The 26314-nt window shown below is 47.7% G+C and overlaps 4 protein-coding genes and 1 pseudogene across 4 annotated transcripts; 4 read left to right on the top strand and 1 right to left on the bottom strand.

The window, feature by feature from the left end:
• The first annotated feature begins 1226 nt into the window (after nt 1–1226).
• LOC107312412 (histone H4) lies at nt 1227–1873 on the top strand. Its single transcript, XM_015859830.2, has one exon. The coding sequence runs from the start codon at nt 1267–1269 to the stop codon at nt 1576–1578; it is 312 nt and encodes a 103-aa protein (XP_015715316.1). The 5' UTR covers nt 1227–1266; the 3' UTR covers nt 1579–1873.
• Nucleotides 1874–2051: 178 nt separating this feature from the next.
• Nucleotides 2052–2636, top strand: LOC107312401 (histone H2B 7). The gene has a single exon (XM_015859804.2). It carries the CDS (start codon nt 2100–2102, stop codon nt 2478–2480), a length of 381 nt encoding a protein of 126 aa, XP_015715290.1. The 5' UTR covers nt 2052–2099; the 3' UTR covers nt 2481–2636.
• A 7152-nt stretch (nt 2637–9788) lies between these two features.
• On the bottom strand, nt 9789–10712 carry LOC107312379 (histone H2B 8-like). The gene has a single exon (XM_015859749.2). It carries the CDS (start codon nt 10695–10697, stop codon nt 10185–10187), a length of 513 nt encoding a protein of 170 aa, XP_015715235.1. The 5' UTR covers nt 10698–10712; the 3' UTR covers nt 9789–10184.
• Nucleotides 10713–10867: 155 nt separating this feature from the next.
• LOC107312387 (histone H2A-IV) lies at nt 10868–11556 on the top strand. Its single transcript, XM_015859779.2, has one exon. The coding sequence runs from the start codon at nt 10914–10916 to the stop codon at nt 11301–11303; it is 390 nt and encodes a 129-aa protein (XP_015715265.1). The 5' UTR covers nt 10868–10913; the 3' UTR covers nt 11304–11556.
• Nucleotides 11557–20577: 9021 nt separating this feature from the next.
• Nucleotides 20578–23517, top strand: LOC107312358 (annotated as a pseudogene).
• The last annotated feature ends 2797 nt before the right edge of the window (nt 23518–26314 follow it).

The following is a 26314-nucleotide window of genomic DNA, read 5'->3' as shown; positions in this document are numbered from 1 at the left end:
GACATCTACACAAACTTAAAAAGGATTTGATCATTTTAAAAGATTGAGGTGTTTGATGTGTACTATGTGAGTACAAATAGCTGTCATTTCTGGCTTGTGAAATAATATTTACAAGCACATTTTAAATCATAGGCTCCCAAATCTTCCTCAGCTAATCCACCTCCTTTTGAATATTGTCCAACATGCAGTAAGATGAATGTGTGTGCCGAGTTCATAAGCAGAAACGCTGAAGAGCAAAACTTCTGATCAGCTGAGGGGAAAAAAAATTGCTTACCGTTCCTTTTATATTGTGTCATATGGACGTTTTGTGAAAATATATGCCACGACCTCTTTTGCTGCTTGTCTCTGGTCACATACGAGCAGCAGAGACCCTCCTCGACCCACCAACCCCCAGTGTGACCCGGCACAATGCGTGCTGCTGCTGCTGCTGCCGTCAGCCCGGAGTCGTGTGGCCCGCCCCGCACGCTGATGCTCACTGCGGGGGCCCCTACTGAACGCAAAGGTTGGCCCTACCAGCACCAGGGTCGCTGCATTTCACAGCAAAAGCCTCAAGGACGGCTCCGGATAGCTCAGGGCCTCATTCCTTGCTCCCTCCCGCAGCTCTGCGTAAATATGAGACAGAAGGTGCTCAGAGGGCGGCCTCCAGGCCTGCACGGAGGAGCAGGGAGATACCGAGTGCGGAGCGCTGGAGGAGAAGACAAAGGGAACGCGAAACCACCACGGATAGAGCAAACAAAGAGTGAGGCCGAGGAGCAGTCTCTGGGAACGCTCCCGACGAGCGGAAAAAGGAAGGAACGGCCGGTAGGGCGGGGCGGCAGAGCAGAGAGCGACCTCGGATTGGCCGGATTTTGCCGCAGACCCCGGGGCAGCAAACGGGGACAGGGATGCGGACAGCCGTGCTGAACCTTGAAACGTAGGACAGCGGCCCACGCGACAGTGGGTGGAAGTGCCCTGGATACAACACCTTCACAGGGAGCAGGGAGGAAACGGAAGAAGAGAGGAAGAAGGCAACGGAAACCCAGTACAGGAAGCGCGAGGCCCCGTCTCACGCCGGCGAGGGGCAAAAACCCAGAGCAGCGCCGGGCAGAGCAACCCCGTCCGCGGGAAGCTCTCGCTGAGACGCGCGGGTGGAAAGGGCGGAGTCTGCGCTCGAGCCCCGCCTCCCTTCGCCCGCCGCAGTTCTCAACCAGGTCGGATCCCCAGACATATAGCGCCTACTCGGCGGAGGCCGCGGTGCGCAGTGTGGTTTGAGGTGAAGGGAGCATTATGTCTGGCAGAGGCAAAGGCGGGAAGGGGCTCGGCAAGGGGGGCGCCAAGCGCCACCGTAAGGTGCTGCGCGACAACATCCAGGGCATCACCAAGCCGGCCATCCGCCGCCTGGCGCGGCGCGGCGGCGTGAAGCGCATCTCGGGGCTGATCTACGAGGAGACGCGCGGCGTGCTCAAGGTGTTCCTGGAGAACGTCATCCGCGACGCCGTCACCTACACCGAGCACGCCAAGAGGAAGACGGTCACGGCCATGGACGTGGTCTACGCGCTCAAGCGCCAGGGACGCACCCTCTACGGCTTCGGCGGTTAAATTCCCATTGCTTAGTTAAACACCGTTAAAACACCAAGGCTCTTTTCAGAGCCACCCACACATTCACAACGAGAGCTGTTTATTACTGATCTTAGTTTTAGTAAATACGTCGCTGTTAAAATAACCCTAATAATCATGTTTGTGTCTCAAGCATATTTTAAAGTGGTAGAAAAGAAGAAACCAAGAAGGTAAAAGAGACGTTAAGACCTACAAATGTATTTTATAAGCAAAGATTTTTATCTACTTTGCAGATTTATAAAAAAAATTAACATTCCATGAGCATTAATAAACGTTTTCGCTCGTTAAAGCAGCCCTGACTTATCGAGCATAGTTGTGTACGTTGTGGAAGTTGTGACGACAACAAGCGGAAGTGTCTGTAATTACGTTTCTAATTTTTACTCCAATAGGAATGGAACTATTACAATCCCCTCATTTGCATAACGCCCTTATAAATAGAGGGGCAGGCGCCATTTTCGGTGTTGTTGAGTTGCGGTAAAGAGCTTGGAAAAAAACTTTTAAGGATGCCTGAGCCGGCAAAATCCGCTCCAGCGCCCAAGAAAGGCTCAAAGAAGGCGGTCACCAAGACCCAGAAGAAGGGCGACAAGAAAAGAAAGAGAGCGAGGAAGGAGAGCTATTCCATCTACGTGTACAAGGTGCTGAAGCAGGTGCACCCCGACACGGGCATCTCGTCTAAAGCCATGAGCATCATGAACTCGTTCGTCAACGACATCTTCGAGCGCATCGCCGGCGAGGCGTCGCGCCTGGCGCACTACAACAAGCGCTCGACCATCACGTCGCGGGAGATCCAGACGGCCGTGCGGCTGCTGCTGCCCGGTGAGCTGGCCAAGCACGCGGTCTCGGAGGGCACCAAGGCGGTCACCAAGTACACCAGCTCCAAATAAGAAGGTTCTTCACAAAACCCAAACGGCTCTTTTCAGAGCCCCCAACTTTTCTAAGAAAGGGCTGCAATTGCTTTTTTGATATGTATTTTACAAAACAAGGGAAGAAAACCTTACTCTATTAATAATACTTAAGCAATAAACGGCTCTCGTTGTGAATGTGTGGGTGGCTCTGAAAAGAGCCTTGGTGTTTTAACGGTGTTTAACTAAGCAATGGGAGTTTAACCGCCGAAGCCGTAGAGGGTGCGTCCCTGGCGCTTGAGCGCGTAGACCACGTCCATGGCCGTGACCGTCTTCCTCTTGGCGTGCTCGGTGTAGGTGACGGCGTCGCGGATGACGTTCTCCAGGAACACCTTGAGCACGCCGCGCGTCTCCTCGTAGATCAGCCCCGAGATGCGCTTGACGCCGCCGCGCCGCGCCAGGCGGCGGATGGCCGGCTTGGTGATGCCCTGGATGTTGTCGCGCAGCACCTTACGGTGGCGCTTGGCGCCCCCCTTGCCGAGCCCCTTCCCGCCTTTGCCTCTGCCAGACATAATGCTCCTTCACCTCAAACCACACTGCGCACCGCGGCCTCCGCCTAGTAGGCGCTATATGTCTGGGGATCCGACCTGGTTGAGAACTGCGGCGGGCGAAGAGAGGCGGGGCTCGAGCGCAGACTCCGCCCTTTCCACCCGCGCGTCTCAGCGAGAGCTTCCCGCGGGCGGGCGGCAGTGGGGCGGTGAGGTTCTGTTTCTGTAAGGTGCTGCCCCCGGATTGTGCCTTCGGCTTTGCCTGTCGCCGGACAGGGCCAGCTCGGCTTGAACTGCCACCCGTTTCCTTCCCTTCCCCTTTCCTCCTCACCCCCTCTGAGGGTGATAATTCAAGGACAGATCCTGGGCTTCTCTAGGGGCTGCTATGGGACTCGTGTTTCGGGGTTCGGCGCTCCCGTCCGCAGCCTTGTTCCCCTCCTTTTCTGCCCCGGGTTCTGCGGCAAAATTCGGCCAATCGGGGATCGCTCTCTGCGCTGCCGCCCCGCCCCTGGTTGTTCTCCCCGGCTTCCGTTGTGCTTTGGCCGCCTCACGTTTTTCTTTAAGAACGCGCGTTAATGCTTTTCTGAGAAGAACTGTCTCTCGCATTCATTAATCTGTGCCAGCTTGTTCCGGCTTCTTTCTGTCAGTAAATTCTATGTGTTTCTTAAGAGACCCAGGAGCAGAAATCCTTAGTTACGCATAAAATGTTTTCTTTTCAAAACGTTCAATAAATTTCCTTTGCGTGTATTAGAACGCGACAGGTATTTTCTCTGGCTTAAACCACGCATTTATACACCTGTCATACTTTCACCTGTATGTATCCGCTGCGAGTAAAGCAGAGAGACTCTGAAACCCAACCCAGTGAGAAGAGATCGCAGTGTGAGCAGAGCCGTTCTTCTCAGGGCTTTTCCTGCTGGGGACGCCAGAGCCCCGTGCTGCTCTGCTCCTTAACTTGTAAGAGAAGGCAGAGAATTTTCAGAACGTTGTCACACCCATCTTTTATCTCTTTGCTAAATGTGTGCTGATTGATACAGTAACGCTATTTATTTTTCACGGTTAGCAATAAAATACAGGAGTATATCCTAATTTTACTGACTTCAATGGGTAAGGATGACTTATACAAACTTTGCCGCACAACACAGAAAATATACATCTCATTGTAGAACCACAATATTGGGATTTGAGGGGAGAACTTTGGGTGTAGTTGAGTGTCTTCAACTATATATGTATATTTTTAGTCCAACTGTTCAAAATATATAACTCCCACAGAGTTTGTATAGAAATTTATACAGCTTTTCCCCATGACAGCCCTCCCAGATCACCTCCTCCACAGCAGCAAACCCCTGGAGGAGCTTCTGGGAAGATCTCAGGAAGCTGTGTGAGCTCTGCTGTTACCCCTCTGGAGGACAGAAGTGAGGTCTGAGCTGCAGCAGAGGAGTGGAGTTTTGCAGACATATCAAGACAGTGCTGTGAGTTGGGGAAAGCTTAAACTGTGCTTTCAATTAAGTATCTGATAAACAGTAACTACTAAATGATAACATTTAATTTTGTGGCTTAACAGAGAAAAGAAAAAAAGCAGAGGGGAAAAAAAAAAGAAGGAAGGTGAGAGAGAGCAGATGGATACAAAGTAGCAGCAACTGGAAGTGCTCCAAATACAATGTTTTCTCAAATGTCTCTTCTGTGGTCTCAGTGCAATTCCCAGAGTCATCCAACTTCATGATGCTTATTACAAGTGTAACTTCCTACTCAGGCAAAGAATAAATATTCCAGAATTATAGAATCAGAAAATCATTAGGTTGGAAAAGATCCCAAGGGTCATCCAGTCCAACCATCAGCCCATCCTCAGCAACTGTGTGCCAGATTCACATGGTTCTGGGACTCTTCCAGGGACCATGACTCCACCATCTCCCTGAGCAGCCTATCCCAGAGCAGCACCACTCTTTCTGAGAATAAACTGTTTCTAATATCCAACCTGAACCTCATCTGGTGCATGTTAAGGTCATTCCTTCAGGTCCTTTCGCTGTCACCTGGGAAAAGAGGCTGACTCCCTCCTTGCCACAACCTTTTTTCAGGTTGTTGTAGAGAGCAGTAAGGTCTCCCCTGACCCACCTCTCTTCTCCAGACTGAACAATCCCAGTTCCAGCACTGGATGCAGAGACACTTTGTCTGGTGAGGCTTCTGTTCTGTGTTTTCTTGCACTGAGATTATCATAGAAGTCTTGGAGAAAAAAACCACTGATGTCCCACTCAACTCCTCTGGCACCCATCTCTCATCGACTTTTAAAACCATCACTGCAGGGACTGGAAAGGAACAAGTTTGTGTAAATGAGCATTGTTTATTTCCTGGAAATGTTGTTTTCCTTATGAACAAAACAAAAAATACATTGTGTAACCTGGCTCAGGACTGAAGGGAAGATCAAAACTGGCACAGCAAAAAAAATAGCATTCAGTTATGATGATTAGTGGAAAGAAGGGGGGGGGGGGGAATACATGTAGGTCATATCCATGCTGTAATCTATGGGAACACACCTTAGACCAGCACTTTTTGTTTGAAGCTCAACACTTAATGGAAGTTCTCTGGTGTCTGCTGGAACAATTTCCCACTTAAATACCTCATAGCATGAAGCTACAGCAGAACCACATTTTGCTCAGCTTTGCTGGCCCACCTTGCTGGATGTGTGTGCTGTGCTCAGGATAGCACACAAAAATGCAGACAGAACAAGTTGCTCATAACTGCCTTGAACATTCATGACATGGGGCAGGTATGCATTGGTAATGGAATGCCCTCAAAGATGTATAACATTAGGTTGAGATAAAGTATAAATAAAGCAGACAGCAGGATATATGGCAGACTTAACAACATCAGCACATTTGTTTAGCTATTAGCACAGTATATAGCTAAACAAAACAGCCTATACTGCACCTCTTCAATATATATCTACATATATTATATGTAGATATGTGTACATATATACATATCTATGTATATCTACAGTCTACAGGATGCTTCCATTCAGCTGAAGTTACTTCTGACTCTTTGAAGAGAAAAGATACCACCTTCTGCATTAATTCTGCATTAATTCTGCATTATAACACTCCATTTAAATGGAGAAAAAAAGAAATACCACTTTTCATATGGAAAAAGATTTTGTTTAGAGCTTTTTCTAAACTAATAAACACGTGAAGCAGGGATGATTTGTGTGTGTATGTGTATGTGTGTGCGTATATATATATATGTGTGTGTGTGTGTGTAAATATACATATACACATATGTATATTTAAGATATTTTGATCAGAGCTTATGCATTTCTGATTATATGCCCATTGGACTGATTTATCCCAGCAGTGATTTGACTCAGACCATATCAACAGGGCTCTGGATCATTCACAGAGGGTGGCAAAACAGCCAGGATTTGTCTCAGCCAAGTATTGCACTGTTCTGGGATTTCTGTCACTTCTCTTTTACTGCAAACTAAATCAGCATTACATGCAAGCTGATAGGATTCATCACTTATATAAGAAGGAAAGAGCAAAGCCCACTTGAGATTTGCAGTCAGTCTGCTGTGGTTCCTGGTATCGCCATTGCAGCTGTTAAAGACTTCAGATTCTGTGCAGTGAATTCTTTCTGACTCCTGGTCTGATTCTCTGGAACAAGCTCTGACAGATTACTATCATCAGTGCCATTCTGTGTTAAATCTCTGATCTTCTTCAGGTCCAGGCATTGCAAATTCAGGGATCACATGATTTTATTCTTCCTGCAAAACCTTTGCATGCCTACTTCCTTCTCAACTGCTCAAGTGTTATTATTTTTGTTGTTGTTATATTATTTAGAAATGTAGCTCTCAGAGTCGAACTCAGAGTAATCCTGACCAATAAAACCCAGCTTCCCTCCTGCTCAAACATGCAAAGGAAGAAAGAAAAATAAAAGCATCGTTTTTATCATTTTTGTCCTAACTCCTACAAAAATTCAACTATTGGCACTGCTCCTATAATGTACACAGTATCCATTACGTATTAAAAACACACACTGCTTGCCATGGCTCAGTCCTACCATGGAAGTTACTGTAGATACATTCTGACAAAGAGATTTGGGTAACTAATGGATTCTTTGGTGTAACAGAAACAGGAAATCTGTTGCCTTTTGCTACAGCTCATTTCTACAAGCATGACAGTAATTATCCACAGCAAGAAACAGATAAATCTGTTCTGAAAGCACTGATCTTAAGTCAGTGAGTACGGGGGGAAATGATAAATCTGCCTATGGTCTGATCAAGTATTCCAAAGTGTTATTCTGACATCTACGCCACAATCTCCTCCCCCTCCCCCCCTTCCACTTAGTGCACTGAGAGTAAAAGAAAATGGCTGAAAGGAAGGAAAAGAAACAGGAGAGAAAATGGAGCACCGAGGAATGCGATTGGTCAGATTTTGCTGCAGAGCCCAAAGTTCCCGAAGCAGAGGAAGGAATATTTCCTTAAATGAATCAGCAATTACACAGGAGAAACAAAACAAAAACCACACACACAAGACCCATCACTTACTGAATGAGGCTTTGAAAAATATCTGTTCCCTCCAAGTAATGCTCCCTGTCTGTGTTCATTCACAGAAGTGCAAACTGCATCTCACCAACTCCCACACAGTATTGCAGAACGAATTCCATCAGGCAGAGCAGGGAGCTCCCTACATTACATGGACATGAGGAGGGCTGTGCTGGACTGAGCAATAAAGGGAGCAACAGGAAACTGGAAACGGGTTAGGAAATGGTGTTTTGGGTAGCAGGGGTAGAACTTCTGGGTAGGATGGGAAGGAGCCGCACAGCAGAGCAGCAAAAAACCATGTAGGCGTACAGGAAGTATTGGATACAACGCCCTGCCAGGAAATGTTGCATTGGTTTCAAATATAAAGCAGGTATCATTAAGTAGGGCTGGAGACTGACCAGAGGGACTTGCTTACAAGAGGAACGTTCAGACCGTGTTTGACAAAGCACCCAATGCAAAAACGGGCAGCTCTGGAGATTAGACTTCATGCTACTTCACCATTAAAAGCCTAAATAAAACAAATAAATAAGCAAAACGAGACACTGTTTTTAACCGTGGGATTAATGGATTCCAAGTAACACTTTCAGCAGAAGGAAATAAAAGCTACAGAATAACACGGGCAATTAACTACGTAATTACCTCCTAACACACTGTAATCGAGGAAGGAGACATCCAGGGCATAACGAACTCCATCTATAAATTCGTGATTGCTTTAACACCGTTACATTAATGAACACCAGCTTTTAGAAGTGAGGCAGTTTTGCTTTCATCTTATCACAGCAATCAAAAACCTTTTATCAATTGTACCAGAAAAGCAAATCTGCTCGTTAGATCTACAAAATTTTCCTATTACGTTTATGTCTCCCTTGACTAACAAAGCAGAATTTAATCAACACAACCATCTCTTCCAATCTCCTAAAAACATGGCAATGCCTCCCCTAGCACTTACCTTAGAAACTGGCCAACAAAAGGCTACCCGAAACACGTGCAGTAAGAAACCCTCAAAAGATTTAGAGTTTACAGCTCTTTTTAGTGTCCCTGTGGCGGCTCTTAAAAGAGCCTTTGGGTTTTCAATAGTCAAAGATTCTCTTGCCAGGGGCTCAGGCGCGCTCCCCGCGGATGCGCCGGGCGAGCTGTATGTCCTTGGGCATGATGGTGACGCGCTTGGCGTGGATGGCGCACAGGTTGGTGTCCTCGAAGAGCCCCACCAGGTAGGCTTCACTGGCCTCCTGCAGCGCCATGACGGCCGAGCTCTGGAAGCGCAGGTCGGTCTTGAAGTCCTGCGCGATCTCGCGCACCAGGCGCTGGAAGGGCAGCTTGCGGATCAGCAGCTCCGTGGACTTCTGGTAGCGCCGGATCTCGCGCAGCGCCACCGTGCCGGGCCGGTAGCGGTGCGGCTTCTTGACGCCGCCCGTGGCCGGAGCGCTCTTGCGGGCCGCCTTGGTGGCCAGCTGCTTGCGGGGCGCCTTCCCGCCTGTTGACTTACGCGCCGTCTGCTTCGTACGCGCCATTGTGCAGAATCAGCCCCTTGGCAGCGAGAAAGGAAACTATGCAAGAGGCGCAACGAGACCCCGTATTTATTGACAAGGGCGCGCTCTGATTGGCTGGCTGGGATGCGGCCATCCCATTGGGCTGCGGCGAGGATTTGAAAAGCCCGCGCTCCTCGGGAGGTAGCGGCGCCTTCCCGCTCCGTAGTCCCGGCCCCTCCGGAAGCTCCGCCGCCGCCCTCGGTTCGTGCCCACCCCCCCACACCCCCCACCTCCCTGCGGCGGAGCGCTCACAGCCTTCCGTCAGCACAGCCCGACGCGGCCATCTGTCCCGCAGCCAGGACGCCTGCGTGGAAGGCTCTCTCCAAAAACATCCTTCTCTATCATTCCCATTTCGTAAGCCGCTCTTGGTCAATTCTTCCCTTACATGTAGACTCTGTTTTTAATACCTCTTATCACTCAGTGCGTGCACTGGACTAATGCGTCCCTCTGTCCCCGGTGGATCTTCTGTTACGTTATTTAGACAGGAAAGCAAACTGCGCCACATGCATTACGAAACCCTCTGGTTTATTTAAGCAGTGCTTTACCCAGTTCCATATGTACATCTATACAAAGGTGATAATACGGGAACATCACCGTCTTGCAGAAGTCAACATACGAGCAGTGTTGTCCCCACGGAGACCCAAAACATACAACTGCCCCATTACCCACGGCCAGATCTCTTGGAAAGGGTGGAGGTGCTTAGCAGGGACGTCATTAGGAATGATGTGAATGCGGCAGATAGGGCTGTAGTTGTAACAGAGGTGGCTTTATTTCAAAGCAGGAAGAACATCCATGTTTATGTACATCTATTTGCTTAAAATTCAGAAATGATTGTTAGACGAGCACTTAGTAGGCTTAGAAATCTGACTCCTATACAGTATCTACATATTTCTCCTATTCAGAGTTCCTATACGTCACATAAAACACCACAATAATTCATTTCTTTTATCGTGTGAAGCATTAAAGCTTTTTTTTTTTTTCCATCGTTTATCAGATCGACCTACTGTGCAAGCCCAAGACCATAAGGAAGCGCAGCACCACTCACCAACACGCATCTGTGAACCACTCTTTTACTGAAATCGTGGGTGGCTCTGAAAAGAGCCTTTGAGTTAAAATCGAATTAATCCGCACCGCTCTACTTGGAGCTGGTGTACTTGGTGACCGCCTTGGTGCCCTCCGAGACCGCGTGCTTGGCCAGCTCACCGGGCAGCAGCAGCCGCACGGCCGTCTGGATCTCCCGCGACGTGATGGTCGAGCGCTTGTTGTAGTGCGCCAGGCGCGACGCCTCGCCGGCGATGCGCTCGAAGATGTCGTTGACGAACGAGTTCATGATGCCCATGGCCTTGGACGAGATGCCAGTGTCGGGGTGCACCTGCTTCAGCACCTTGTATACGTAAATTGAGTAGCTCTCTTTTCTAGTCTTTCTACGTTTCTTGTCACCCTTCTTCTGGGTCTTGGTGACCGCCTTCTTGGAGCCCTTTTTGGGAGCAGGAGCCGACTTTGCTGGTTCCGGCATCGCGTCCGCCCGCCGCTGCTCGTACCGCAGGATCGACGCAGGTACAATGGCGCAGCCGCCCGTACTTATAGAGGCGATATGCAAATGACGGGACTCGAGACCGCTCCTTCCCATTGGACGACACTGCGCCATGACGTCAAAATTACTCGCGGCGGTCAATTGGTCCGTATTCTATCGCTGTTCCCATTGGTTCACTCCACAATCGCTGTGTCCACCAATCAAAAGTGCCGCATGGCCTCAGCAGGAAGGGATAAAAGGGCCGCTCCGAGCTTCTGCTGGACTCTTCCGACTTTTCTGATCACTGAGTTCTTTAGTCTGTTTCCTCTTGGCTGACTTGCAGACCGAGCCATGTCGGGCCGCGGCAAGCAGGGCGGGAAGGCGCGCGCCAAGGCCAAGTCGCGCTCGTCGCGGGCCGGGCTGCAGTTCCCCGTGGGCCGCGTGCACCGGCTGCTGCGCAAGGGCAACTACGCGGAGCGGGTGGGCGCCGGCGCCCCGGTGTACCTGGCGGCCGTGCTGGAGTACCTGACGGCCGAGATCCTGGAGCTGGCGGGCAACGCGGCCCGCGACAACAAGAAGACGCGCATCATCCCGCGCCACCTGCAGCTGGCCATCCGCAACGACGAGGAGCTCAACAAGCTGCTGGGCAAGGTCACCATCGCGCAGGGCGGGGTGCTGCCCAACATCCAGGCTGTGCTGCTGCCCAAGAAGACCGACAGCCACAAGGCCAAGGCCAAGTGAAGCGCTAAAAGCAAACAACCCAAAGGCTCTTTTCAGAGCCACCCACGCTTTCCCAAAAAGAGCAGGAACACGTCAGTGTAAATGCCAGCTTTGCTGTTTCTTTGGAAACTGACTATAACCAGAATCGTATTTATAGAGATTACTAAGCGGCAAGTTCCCATTTTTAATAACATGAGTCTGTTCTGCTTGGAAGCTACTATTAAGTTCTCTAAATATCAACAAAATAAAGACACTGATGAAGTGCACTCAGCCCTCCTCTATCGCTTCGGGACTCTTGGAAACAGCCAGGCAGGAGGCGCGCCCCGCCGCGCGACTCCAAAGGGTCAAGGTCCCGCCCCTTCTCGGGGCCAACCAATCGGATCGGAGCGCGCGTTTTTTGAACGGCAGCTGAAGTGGCGCGTATTTTGTTTGGGTCCGCGCGGAAAAGGGTTCGTAGTGCCCTACGGGCGAGGTGCTGCTTTCCTGCCTATTGAGTTTTTGCGTTTGTTTGGTGGGGTTGAGGTTTGTGTTCAATACAACAGCAACAAATGTGTGTGTTGCTCACGTGGGGCTCCATCCCACCCTTAGTACGTTTCCAAAGTACTGCATGGGCTACTCGAGTGGTAAAGGGCACAAAACCATTCAGGTAGCAGCGGATCATGAGTTCATCACAAACATGCTGCCATGCACTTTTACAGCATAAGTTTCTATGTACTTTAGGGGATTTTCATACACCACTCTGAACTGGACACTACTGGCTGTCTTTTCTTATAATACTATGGGTGGCTGTTACAGACTCTGTTGGGTCTTTCCACAAGTCTTCTGCCCTCCAATCATTACATTTCTGCTTGGCCTCTTTGAGCATCTCAACCATCCTGTGCTCTGTGCCCGTAGGAGGGGCCATCTGGAGACAGCTGCTCATCAGGGCTGGGGGTCTCTGCTCTCAGAAGGCCTCTCCCGAAGAATAGAGTGAGGAAAGCAGCCACTGTGCCTCCCCCAGGAGCACCTCTGTGCTGTGATTTCTTAACATAATCTCTGTCATCTGCACTAAATCTATTCCTGCTTGGTCAGCGTTATTCAACTGATGTGTTGTTCTGTCTTTCTGCCATCTTTCTGCCTTGAGATGATACATGCAACGAGCCTGGCTTCCTTCCATCTGTTGTTGCTTTCCATGCCATAAATTTTCATGGTATTAAAAAAAAATATTATTTATTTAAGCATCCTGGTTTCAGCCAAAACAGTTAATAGCACATCAGTGTTTGAGTGATGGGAGCATGCCCAGGTCCAAACATATTTCTACAGTTTAAACGTTTTTCTACACAAAAGAGAAAATCATTGATTTAAGAACAGTGCATCACAGGTGTTGGTGTAGTCATGGAACAACAAAAGCACGTCGTGTCACAGACACACAAGACCTTTGAGTCCACACAAAATATATCCTTTTGTTCAAAAAGTATTCACGTGGGTGATGATGTCTCTCAGATAGACTGGTCTCAAGAGAATGTTATTCAACCTGTTTTTGCATCAATACCTGTACTTCATAGTTCTTTGTCTTCTCCAATAAAGATAACAAGTGAAATGATATAAAAAAAAAAAAAAAAAAGAAGAAGAAAGAAAGAAAGAAACTACATGCAGTTACATAAACATTTCCCAGGATGCAGACAATAAATAAATAAATAAACAACAACAACAACAAAAAAAAAAACAGTGAAGTAATAAATGAATATTCTCCTTTTGGTTAAGCATCACAGTGACAATAGTGTGTAGAGTATGTATTTGACCAGTCTTTTCCTTCAGAATGATGCACACTTTTATTGAATAAGTTGCTTGATTAATAGAACTTGTAATGGGACCCCTTTGGAGAGTAGAAAGGCGCTTTCCAAACTTCTACTAAGCCATCTTCCATGGTCTTAAATCGTTTTCAAACCTTTCCAACCTTGTCGTTCTATGAAATGAAGATACTTTTTTTTTTTTTTCTACTGCCTTTCAGAAGGAGAAGTTCCTTTGGGTTGTGGTATTTATGAGGTATGTAAGAGAGATCATTTACCTAATTTAAATATGTGTATGCCTATATTTATATATGGAGAGAGATAGAATGAATTTTCTTTTGTTGGAGGCAACTCTACTGAAGTGAGTAAAACTTGACACTGTGACTGTGTGACATTTTATACAATGGATAAATGCTCATTGATCTTTTCATAGGTTACTCTCAAACCCCTTCACATAAACATTGATTTCCTTTTCCTCTTATACCTTTCTATAAGTAAAAAATATAATAAATTAAAAATAATTTCAAATCTGGTGTAATGCAGATAAACTTTCTGGATAATATCATCAGAACATTCCTGTTCATGATCCTTTTAAAGCCAACTGCTTAGACATCAAAGGAGATGAAAACACTTGTTTTTAAGATTAACAATAATATTGCTGTCAATTTACCTCAGGTCTGTAGTACATGATCAAGTTAGAAACATGAAAGAAAATCGCATGACTCCATTCATACAGCCTCAGAGGCTGAGATGCTCACATTCAGGAATTATGAATGGAGAGACTGGTGTCTCAAAGCCAGTTACTTCACAGCTGTACAAGTGCAGCAGAAACTCTTCATTGGTAGGGAGAATAAAAAAAACCTCTTTGTATACAATAGTAAGAAAAATGCTGATTGATGTAAACCGCAGATGACTCTTTGTTCTTCTTTCTTTATTGCTTTCATCTTTAAAAATTCTCTCTGAATGCTTCCAGTGCTGCTGGGACTGGCTGTCAGTGTTACTTAATCTGTAGTTTCTCTATGTTGTGGCTACTGTGTGGGATAAACAGCCAAGGATCAGTCAGGGTTATCACTTTCCCCTATTACTAAATACTGTTTTCATACTGTGGACTCCACAGCTGGGAATGAACAACAGTGTAAGCTGACTTATAAACTGCTTCTGCAAAGAGCCTGCTCTCATCAAAGCATTTCTCTTTTGTTCTTTCTTTACTAGTAAACCTGATGCCTGTCTGCACACTAGATCTTCAAGAGCATCAGATAGCAGCTAATAGCACCAGAGACTAACCTGGAAATCTGAAAGCTATGATAACACTTTAACCTCAGCATTTACGAAGTGTTCATCATTATGAAAGCAGCTGCATTTTTCAGGAGTCATTTCTATAGAGGGGAGAGATGGAGCCACCCTCACCTTTTCTCTCATCACCTTCAGCTCTTCATTTGGAAAAAGTCCATGGAGACAGAATTTCATCCAACAGTCACACTGCTCATGGTGCAACTATTTTACACAGTACTGCAACGATAGGGAGATAAAGTATCCTCTGTTGTGCACTCCCTTCCTATTCTGCTCATTATTGACAGTGAGTTGCATTGCAGCGCTTTTGGAGCACTGAAGAAACGGATTACTTAGCTGTGCATTTATGGTTTGTAGGTGTGACAGGATGTTTTCATTGTAATCAACCTGTAGGTTGCAGTGAAGGTGAAAGATAGCGGCATAGATTATGCATCTGAAGGATCAGGGATTGGGGTGGGAGGACACACAGTGAAACTGAAAGCTATAGTCTAAAAAAGCTGAATACTCTTTTGGATCAGGAACCTCCAAAACACCTCAATTTTGGAGAGCCCAAGGTGTGAATGCTGTAAAAGTCATGCAGAGAAACAAGGAAACAGATTTTTCTGCAGGGCCTGGAAGGGGAAAAAAGGGTTTCAAACTAACATATGAAAGATTTAGATTAGATAGAAGAAAAAGGGCTTTTTTTATTTTTTTACAGTCAGGGTGGGGAGATGTTGGCACAAGTTGCCCAGAGGGGCAGTGGATGTCCCATCCTTGGAAATGCCTGAAGTCTGGCTGTGGGGGGCTCTGAGCACCCTGATAGAGCTGTAGTTACTCTGTTCATTGCCGGGCATTTGGATCTGATGGCTTTTTGGAGTCCCTTCCAACCCAGTGCTTCTACAAACTGTATCCTCGTGTCTGTGTAGGCAGTTCACAAAGCATGCTGGTTCCAGACATCTGTTAAGTCTGACAAGTGCTGAAGGACTTTACAGCTATGCTGGAGCAGTTCTTGTTTTTTTGTTTGTTTTTTTTTTAATGGAGAGAATTCCAACAGCAATTGTCATATTAGATTTGAGTTTTCGTTTTGAATCTAAGAGTCATAAAGTTTGGAAAAGACCCCTGCGGTCATCACGCAGTCCCTAAAGAACTATTAAGACAGTCCAGTACAGAGTGATTTTAATGAGGTTTATAAAGATCTATCAGAGATGGATCCTGTAATTCTTGTGGTAGAAGCTGCTGTGATCCACATGGCATTAGAATTATCATTTTTCACCTGAAGGCAAATTAATTAGAATGTAGCAGTGGTGATCTTCAGCACACAGCTTCAGGTAGAGCTCAAAGGCAAATTCTCACTTGAGAAGAAGTGCTGTTGTGCACCTGGACAGACAAAGAGACCTGTAGGGAGCAATCAGTCCAGGTGTCAGGTCCATCAGGATTCTGCACCTGAACGAGAGCAGAAACAAGGGCTGAGCTCACCAAAACTCAGTCTAGCAGAAGTCTAGGGGACTACTTATCACCCAGGTTCAATACGTAGGATTCTCTTTAATATTGAGAGGTAAGCACCCCGCTTGCCTGCAGACCTGTTTTATGGAACATGACCTGTGCAGAGGTGGAGGCTGATGGCCTGTGTGGGGTCTGACAACTCTGATTCTCCACTGAGATTCACAGAACATTGATTTTTTTTGTGTGTGTGCGTGTTTCTTTAATTGACATAGCTATTCTTTATTTGCATGCAATATGATGCTTATAGTGTTTTTCATCACAAATGTTGTTATTTCAGGCAGAAGTTCATCTCCATGCTTACTCAACATGATTGGACTTTGAGAACATTCTCATTTCCCTGGGAAAATGCTATAATCTTTATCTCATCCCTTGACAGATTTATCAGGAAAGCACTGTAGCACATTTATTGCAAGCTTCTGCTTGAGTGCAAAGTGAATCCATCGCCTCCAGACTGCAGATCTTCTATAATAATTATCTTGGCTGCTTAAAAACAGCAACCAACTACAAAGACTGTGTAAATTGATCTTAATTCTCCAAACAAATTGGAAAGACATATAAGGAAATAATAAAAAAGGCTTTTTTAAATACGTTAACAGCAAAAGGAAGGCTAGGGAGAATGTGGGCCCCATACTAAGTGAGGGGGGCGCTCTGGTAACAGGGGATGCTGAGAAGGCGGAAATACTGAACGCCTTCTTTGCTTCTGTCTTTAGTGAAAGGGCTCTCCCTCAGGAATCAGACCACCTGGAGGTTGATGAGGAGTTTCTGAGGGATGGAGATTTCCCTTTAGTCAGGGAAGAGGTGGTCCGTGAGTGCCTAGGAAACATAAGGTCCATAAATCCATGGGACCTGATGGGGTGCATCCCGGGTGCTGAGAGAGCTGGCGGAAAGTCATTGCTGAGCCGCTCTCTGTAATCTTTCAGAGGTACTGGAGAACTGGGGAGGTGCCTGAAGACTGGAGGACGGCCAGTGTCACTCCTGTCTTCAAAATGGCAAGAAGGAAGACCCGGGTAATTATAGGCCAGTCAGCCTCACCTCTGTCCCAGGGAAGGTGATGGAACAGCTGTGCTGGATGCCATCTTCCAGACAACTGGGTGATAAGGAGGTTATCATGAGTACTCAGCATGGTTTCACAAGGGAGGTCGTGCTCGACCAACCTGGTGGCCTTTTATGAAGATGTCACTAGCTGGGTGGACAGGGGGAGGGCGGTAGTAGTAGTCTACCTTGATTTCAGTAAGGCTTTTGATACGTCCCCCATGACATCCTTATACAAAGCTGAGGAAGTATGGATAGATGGTGGACGGTGAAGTGGGTTGAGAATTGGCTGACTGGCAGAGTGCAGAGGGTTGTCGTTGGCGGTGCGGTGTCTGGCTGGAGGCCTGTAACTAGCGGCGTCCCCAGGGGTCTGTTTACTGGGTCCACTCTTGTTCAACATCTTCATCAACGACCTTTGATGAGGGGATATGTGACCACTCAGCAAGTTTGCTGATGACACGAAGTTGGGAGGATTGGCTGATACACCTGAAGGCTGTGCTGCCATTCAGCGAGACCTGGACAGGCTCGGAGAGCTGGGCAAGTAAGAAACCGGTATAAGGTTTAACAAAAGCAAGTGTAGAGTCTTGCACCTGGGTAGAAATAATATTGCATGCACCAGTACAGGCTGGGGAAGACCTGCTGGAGAGGAGCTCTGCTGAGAGGACCTGGGTGTCCTGTGGACGACAGATTAACCATGAGCCAGGCAGTGTGCCTTTGTAGCCAAAAAAGCCAATGGCATACTGGGGTGTATTAAAAGAGCGTGTCCAGCAGGTCGAAGAGGTGATCCTCCCCTCTACTCTGCCTGGTGAGGCCTCATCTGAATATTGTGTCCAGTTCTGGGCTCCCCAGTACAAAAAAGACAGGGATCTCTTGGAAAGAGTCCAGCGGAGGGCCACTCAGATGGTGAGGGCCTGGAGTATCTCCCCTATGAGGAGAGACTTAGGGAACTGGGTCTGTTTAGCCTTGAGAAAAGAAGGCTGAGAAGGGGACTTGATCAGGTTTATAAATACCTGAGGTGTGGGAGCCATAGTGGTGAGTCTGGTCTCTTTTCAGTAGTGCATGGGGATAGGACTAGGGGTAATGGGATGAAAGTACAGCATAGGAAGTTCCCGCACAAATGTGCGGAAGAACTTCTTTACAGTGGAGGTTGACGGAGCACTGGAAACAGGGCCCAGTGGAGGTGGTGGAGTCTCCTTCTCTGGAGATATTTAAGACCCGCCTGGACGCCTTCCTGTGTGACATGGTGTAGGGAGCCTGCTTTGGCAGGGGGGTTGGACTCGATGATCTCTAGAGGTCCCTTCCAACCCCTACAATTCTGTGATTCTGTGATTCTGTGGAAAGATCTCATAGGAGAACATCACCTCCTTGAAGACAACACCTAAACAGTTTTCCCCGGAAGCTCAAAGTAGATCTGCAGAAAGAAAACAAGTTTTGAATTTCACCTCATGTTAAGTCTCCTCCTTGAAATGTTGGTTGTCACATGGGAAGGTTAGGAGGAAAAGAACAGCACTCATCATCCTTCCCACTCTGTCCCAGCTAATGGGGAAAGATTAATTGTAAAAGTGATCGATGAATCATAGAATCATAGAATTACCACAGGTTGGAAATGACCTTGAAATAGAATCATCAGTCCCACCCTAGCCTAATCCAGTAACCTAACTCTTAACAACCCTCTGCTAAATCCAATATCCCTGAGCAACCACAATCCAATGGCCTCTTAAACACATCCAGGGATGGCGATTCAACCACCTCCCTGGGGAGCCTATACGATCCAGTACGTATGATGTCCTGTACGATGAGCTTAATAGCAATTTGTTGGTTTAATGAGTATCAAAATCCACACAAATGAACAACCAGGACAAAAAGATAAACACAGGATGTGGAATATGACAAAGACAAGGTGAAGTGAGACTTCAGAATTTAATAAATAAATGCAGATTTCTCAGCAATGCATTCTGCTTTCCTGAACACTGAAACACCAGAGCTCCTGTAAGCAGGGAGTGGGCCCCTTCCTTTGGTTTGATTTAGCTTTGTTGAGGAGTGGCCTACGGCATCAATAGCATACACATTTATCTTCTGTAACTACAGCTGGCAGTGAAAGAAAGACACAGTGCACATACATCACACCAAAGTAAAAACAGGAAACTTTATGTCACTTGGTGTGGAAAGATAGAACTGGGTAATCAAAACTTGAATTTCCAAATAAATGGAAAGACAAAAATACTTCTCAAGTTATTCAAGCACAACAGTATAATACAGCAATCTGTTGTACATCCCTACACAATACTATCATATCTGCACAGATTGTTTACAACTGATTGTAACAGAAATGCATGCATTCGTAGTTGAATTATCGTTTATTTTCTTATTGATTATTTGTAGGTCAAGGATGAATTTCGTTGTTAGCAGTTTGGTTCTTCAGCTGGGTTGTCACACAGGGATAAGAAGTGGACAAGGATAAGAGGTTGGCAATTTAAGGAAAATTGATACTGAGGGGAAAAAATACAAAATTAAGAAAAGGTTCAATTTCCTGGTGGGGGGGGCGAGGGGGGAGAAATACACAAAATAATTGTTGAGGTGAGAAAAAGATTCTAATGAATCAAACAGAAGTAAGAAACTGATGCTAAAAGAGACCTTATCTGTTTGGCAAAGAAGCATTCAGACACAATGGGTATGAAAAGAGGGCAGAGTAGGTTGAATCGCAGAATACATATTCCCTCTAACTCAAAACAAGTGTAGGAGAATGTTTACTGAAAACTCTGTAAGAATAACGTCTGAACCATTCAAAGTTATTAGGCTAATGAAAGCAAAGCTATAAAAAAGATGTGCAAAGAGAAACAAGTCAGTCACGATTGAAAAGAATTACACCACATGGGATGGGAAAAACAAATGTTTTCAGCAGTCTTGAAGAAAAGATGTCTTTTGTGTCTGGACAAGTGTAGGGAGAAACACTCATCACAGGCATGGAGAAGCATAGGTTGTGAAATAGTGAGAGGAGCGATAGGTGAGGAAGTCAACACAGAAACATTATGAAGCTTCCTGTTGTACTGCATTCATTCTGTTAACAGCAAATGAGGGAGAAAATATGCATGTATCAGTTCACACTTTCTTTCTTCAAAGCCTTCCCAAACTTTGTAAATTAATATATTAAGCAGGATTAAATTTATTAATAGGCAAACAATGTTATAACATATGTAACTTTCCAAAGGTAATGGAAAAAAGACTTCAAAAAAACTATGGGATGTAGGAAAAAAAGTTCAGTCTCATGCAATAGAATGTAACACAGTGGACACGATTTTATGGCTTTTCAGTACACTCTTACAATAAAATTTAAAGACGTGGGAAGAAACAAGAGGGCTGGTAGTGTACAATACACAGCTATGCTCAAAAGAAAGGGACGAAAAACGACAAAGAATGAAACACAAATGCAATACAACAATGGAAAAGCATCGAGTAATTACCAAAGAAAAAATGGTAACGATGAAGTAGTACAACACCAGTAGGAAAGAAAAAAAACAAGTGTGTAGGGGGGGGAGAACCAGGCAGGCAACAAAACCACACCATAACATTAACTCCACAACGCACACAGAACGACCAGAACTAATAACCAGGACACCACCTCCCCCTAACCAGAAGAAAGAGCGGAGAAGGCTCCGCCCCCACAGCCCACCCCGGCCGCAGTTCTCAACCAGGTCGGACCGATGGCAATATAAAGCCGGGCTAGCAGCGATTCCTGCCACAGCTGCTGAGGAAAAGCGGGCTGACAGGATGTCTGGCAGAGGCAAAGGCGGGAAGGGGCTCGGCAAAGGGGGCGCCAAGCGCCACCGTAAGGTGCTGCGCGACAACATCCAGGGCATCACCAAGCCGGCCATCCGCCGTCTGGCGCGGCGCGGTGGCGTGAAGCGCATCTCGGGGCTGATCTACGAGGAGACGCGCGGCGTGCTCAAGGTGTTCCTGGAGAACGTCATCCGCGACGCCGTCACACTAACACCAGAGGCAGCCAAGAGGAAGACGGTCACGATGGACGTGGTCTACGCGCCGCCAGGGACGCACCCTCTACGGCTTCGGCGGCTAAAGTTACCTGACGTCAGACTTTGCTTTTTAAAACAACCCAAAGGCTCTTTTCAGAGCCACCCACAATATCAACAAAAAGAGCCTTTATCACTGTTAGTTGAGCGATGGTAGTTTATGGAAATAACCTTGTTTTCATTCTTTCTTGCGTATAATGAATAAATCGTTGTTTAGAGGAGGAATTGCTTTTATTATACCTGAAAAAAACATTAGGAAACAGTTGTGGAATGCCATTCACTGAAGCAGCTCGTTCAGGGCCAGGGGGCCGAGGGGAACAGTGTTACGGCCCCACCCAATTTCCTCCCCCGCCAACGGCCGCTCCTGGGTTCGAGAACGTATTTCACAGTCACGAGAGCAGAGCAGGGCACTGGCGATCGGCGCTCGGTTCTGAGAAAAACTTCTCGGCCAGCGTCTGCAGAGTGCAGCCTCAGGCGCGTAGTCCGTGAAATGGCAGCGCTTTTTCTTATCAGCGCTTTTGCAAGAGCGGGAAGAAACGGCCGTAAGCGCTTCGTAGTGCTTCAGGTATAGGAAAGTCAAGGCACGCTCGAACTGACTACCCACCCCCACTACGTTCCGTATGGCTCCGGACACAATTATCCGTCCCCGCCCTTATATCCTCCCACCACGCCGCTTCTGGTAACCTCCAGACTGAGAGCTATTGCTCTCACACAATAGTTGTGGGCGGGCAAAAAACGCAGCTAGAAACCTAACATCCCCCCACCCCCCGCTTCTCGATAACGAACTCCACCGAGAGCACCAAAAGGAGCACTCAACATAAATCGCACAGCCCCTGCCAGAAGAGTGATACAGCTCTCCCCAGTGGTAACGTGGTGGCTCTTAAAAGAGCCTTTGGGTATCAAAATAAAGGACAGCGGCCTCAGGCGCGCTCCCCGCGGATGCGCCGGGCGAGCTGTATGTCCTTGGGCATGATGGTGATGTCCTCGAGAGCCCCAACCGGTAGGCCTCGCTGGCCTTCCTAGCAGCGCCATGGACGGCGCAGCCTCTGGAGCGCAGAGTCGGTCTTGAAAGTCCTGCTGTTCGATCTCGCGCAACACAGCCATGGGAGGCAGCTGTGCGGTCAGCAGCTCCAGTGGGACTTCTGGTAGCGGCCGGATCTGCGCAGCGCCACCGTTGCGGCGGTAGCGGTGAGGGCTTATCTTGACGCCCGCCGGGCCGGCGCGCCTACGCGGGCCGCCTTAGTAGGCCGCCTAGCTTGCGGGGCGCGCTCCCGCCCGTCGGACTTACGCGCCGTCTGCTTCGTACGCGCATCGCACACCAAGCCCTTAGTGTTGCACACAGAAGCCGTAGAAAAACTTCTGAGTTGCTGTGTTTCCCTGACCCTCTTTTATAGCAACCGCTGCATTGCCATTGGCTGGCTAATGGACAAATATCATTGGTCAATTTGAAAACCCCGCGTTAACCACTTACTGTCCTAATGCCGTCCTTTAAAACTTAAATCCTAGCGTTCCACTTTTCTGCTTCCTCTGATACGTGAAGCTTTTATTGCTTTTACCTAGTTGTCTTCTCTCATTGTCACCTTGTGCAATATGTGGCATTCTCACACCCCTTATTTAACCTGCAGAAGGAAGCCAGATATTTATCAGCAGTGAAAATATGCCTACAGGATTTGTTTTGTTTTTAGTCATCTATCAATCAGGAAGTCACCAGCCGTTTCGTATCATAAAGATTGCTTTTCCTGATTTGTTGTCTGGAGAGAAAGTACAAGTGTCTTGGTCTCTTGATGTCACACTGAGTTTAGGGAAGGGTTTCCTAAGAAGTCAGATGTTTTGTTTGCAGTTAAACCTTAAAACTTTCATATAAGTCTATTTCTGGAAACAAATATGGCCTACATCACGACGCCACATCTAACCGAACAAGTACGTAACAGAAAAGAATTTAAAGATACTACATGATGTACTAGAAAGCTTACAAGCTACTTTGCAAGCTAGGAATTACAGACGGCTTAGATTTAGCCAATTAAATTCATTGCATTGTTGACCAATCAGAGGAGAACAGGCGGGGTTTCATCTATATAAGTAAGAGCTCGTGAACAGGGATGTCGCTTATTTCTCTTGTGCGGCACTTGGGAGTAACATGTCGCGTACAAATAGCAGACGGCGGCGTAAAGTGTCGACAGGCCGGAAGGCGCCCCGCAAGCGCTGCCACCAAGGCGGCCCGGCAAGAAGCCGCGCCGGCCACGGGCGGCGTCAAAAGAAGCCGCACCGCTACGCCGGCACGGTGGCGCTGCGCGAGATCCGGCGCTACCAAAGTCCACGCGAGCTGCCTATGCCGCAAGCTGCCCTTCCAGCGCCTGGTGCGCGAAGATTGCCCTTCCAGCGCCTGGTGCGCGAGATCGCGCAGGACTTCAAGACCGACCTGCGCTTCCAGAGCTCGGCCGTCATGGCGCTGCAGGAGGCCAGCGAGGCCTACCTGGTGGGGCTCTTCGAGGACACCAACCTGTGCGCCATCCACGCCAAGCGCGTCACCATCATGCCCAAGGACATCCAGCTCGCCCGGCGCATCCGCGGGGAGCGCGCCTAAGGCTGCTGTCCCTTCACTGCCAAACCCAAAGGCTCTTTTAAGAGCCACCACGTTACCACTGGGGAGAGCTGTATCACTGTGTTGGCAGCGATGTGCGATTTGTGCCTTGTGCTCTTTTCGGTGCTCTCGGCGGAGCTAATTATCAAGAAGCGGGAGCTTGGGGGGGGGGGAGGTGTTAAGTTTCAAACTGCGTTTATTCAGAGCCTTCTTTCCTTAAAAAGGCAGCGCTCACGAAATTCGGTATTTTGGGGGTCCGTGACGGTGAACGGAATTTAACGTTGGGGCAGTGACTGCAGTGGCTTCATCCTCAGCATGGGGAAGGAGGAGTAACCTGAGCCGATTCCAACGGAACCTGTCTCCTCCCATTCCCCTCCCACCTCGCTTTATTTCTCCCCGAGCACGAAACAGACCTGAACAAGGCGCCATTTCACGAATCTCCTGCCCGCGGCACTCTGCAGCCGCTGGCTCAGACGCGGCTCCCAGCTCCTAGTCAGGGTCTTGGTTTCCTCCTGTAGCTGTTCCCTGCGTTCTCGGAAAGGCTGTTAATTTCCTAAAAAGTGGTTCCTTGCAGTTCCTCCTATGTGTTTCATTACTACGGAAAGTAATGGGTGTTGCTTGAACGTACAGTAATAAAGATTCATGCACTAACTAGAGTTAACAATTATTACGCTGAGAACCCCATTTCTCATTAATAGAATCATGACTAACAGTGATAAAAGGCTCTTTTTGTTGATGTTGTGGGTGGCTCTGAAAAGAGCCTTTGGGTTGTTTTAAAAGCGAAGTCTGACGTCAGGTAACTTTAGCCGCCGAAGCCGTAGAGGGTGCGTCCCTGGCGTTTGAGCGCGTAGACCACGTCCATGGCCGTGACCGTCTTCCTCTTGGCGTGCTCGGTGTAGGTGACGGCGTCGCGGATGACGTTCTCCAGGAACACCTTGAGCACGCCGCGCGTCTCCTCGTAGATCAGCCCCGAGATGCGCTTCACGCCGCCGCGCCGCGCCAGACGGCGGATGGCCGGCTTGGTGATGCCCTGGATGTTGTCGCGCAACACCTTACGGTGGCGCTTGGCGCCTCCCTTGCCGAGCCCCTTCCCGCCTTTGCCTCTGCCAGACATCCTCTGAGTTCGCTATTCCTCAGCAACTGCTGCGGGAATTGCCGCCAGCCCGGCATTATATTGCCGTCGGTCCGACCTGGTTGAGAACTGCGTCAGGGGGGCGTAGTGGGGGTGGGGTCTTTCTGCTCTTTTCCTTGTCAGTGTAGGGGCGGGCACTGCGCCGCGTTTCCGGGCGGTCCAGTTATTGTTTCTGGGTACGTCCGCGTGTAGCTGAGAAGCGTTTACGGTTTGATCTCGTTCGTGCCTGTTTTTCTCTCTTCTCTCCCGCCGCATAACGCCTTTCTTCCTGTTGTCGTTGCTTCGGCACTCGGTACTGGCGTGGGAGCGGGCTGCTGCCGTCTGCAGCTCTGTAGCAGATGGTAACCAATGGCTGCGGCGGTGGTGGGGCCGGGTTGCCTGTCCCACCTCCCTCTCCGTAGCTCCGCCGCCGCCATTTCGCGGCGCTCAAAAAAGTCTGTCGTTACTACGAAAAGCGCAGCAGCGTTACGTCCATCACGTATTTTGTTCGTTTTCTTTTTTTTTCTTTCCTATTTCTCGTTTTGGTCGGTGGGTGCCCGCTCTTTTTTTTTTTTTTTTTTTTTTTTGAGGAGAAACGGAGTTAAATCTTTTTTCTTTGCTTTGCCTTGCTTTGCCTGTGTTTCACCAAGTGGTCTCTGGGCTTTGCTTATAGGGCTGATGTGCTGAGGAGGGGACAGGTTTGGATTTCAGTTTATGCACCCAAGGAAATCAGTAGGTTGTTGCGTATCCTCTTAAGAACAAAGCATTGCTTACTTGTTTTTTTCTTTGAAATCTTCTTTCAAGTTTTTTAACTGCACTTTCTTAAAACACCATTTTAATGGATTTTATCATCTTAATCAGTTTTTCAGATCTGAAGTAAACATCTCCTAACTCAGAAAATGGAGGGAAAGTTCCCACTGCCCCTTTATTATTATTTCATCTTTTTCCTCCCTCTTCGCATCTGCCTGCAGCAGTTCCTTAATGCTGGAGAAATGTGAGCTATTTACTCCTTTTAGCGGTTACAATGTCTTCAGATGACAGTGACACTCAGTATCTCATCAAGATAGAAAATCTGCACCTGTAGATGTCCACATGTACAGAGTAATGCAGCTATGCTTCATATTTCAGTCAGAAACTCTACAATTATGGTTGATACCGTTACCTTCAGAGTAGGTTTTTAAACTGTGATTCTAACGTGTGCTTTGTCTCCCATGTTTTAACAACTTCTGATGCTTTGTGCTAGTAACTAGGTATTCCTCTTCAATATCTGCTTATTTTCTAACAGCTACCAGAGCATCTTGGTTCTTTTATTTGTATTTCATAGTGAAAATACACTCAGCCAAATGAAATGAAGTTCAGAAACCAAGTCATGGGGATTGATCTTGGCTTCTTCAGCCCAGAGCAGAGAAGGGTGCAAGATGACCTTATTGCAGCCTTACAAATCTTAAAAGGAGCTTATAAACAGAAAGTAGTGATTTTTTTCTTTTTGCACGGATAGATGGAGATAGATAGGATTGGGGGGGGGAGGAGAGGGGGAGATGGCTTTAAACAAAAGGAGGGGAGATTTAGATTAGGTGCTGGTGGAATTTTTCACTCAGAGGGTGGTGAGGTGCTGGCACAGCTGCCCAGAGAAGCTGCAGCACCCCATCCCTGAAGGTTCAAGGGCAGGTTGGATGGGGCCCTGGGCAGCCTGAGCTGGTGGGTAGCAGCCCTGCCTATGGAACAAGGTAGGACAGGAT

The sequence above is a fragment of the Coturnix japonica genome, chromosome 1 (genome assembly GCF_001577835.2).
Source record: "Coturnix japonica isolate 7356 chromosome 1, Coturnix japonica 2.1, whole genome shotgun sequence".
In the NCBI taxonomy this organism is placed as follows: domain Eukaryota; kingdom Metazoa; phylum Chordata; class Aves; order Galliformes; family Phasianidae; genus Coturnix; species Coturnix japonica.
Note: the sequence above shows the minus strand (reverse complement) of the source record. Positions and strands in the feature narration are given on the sequence as shown.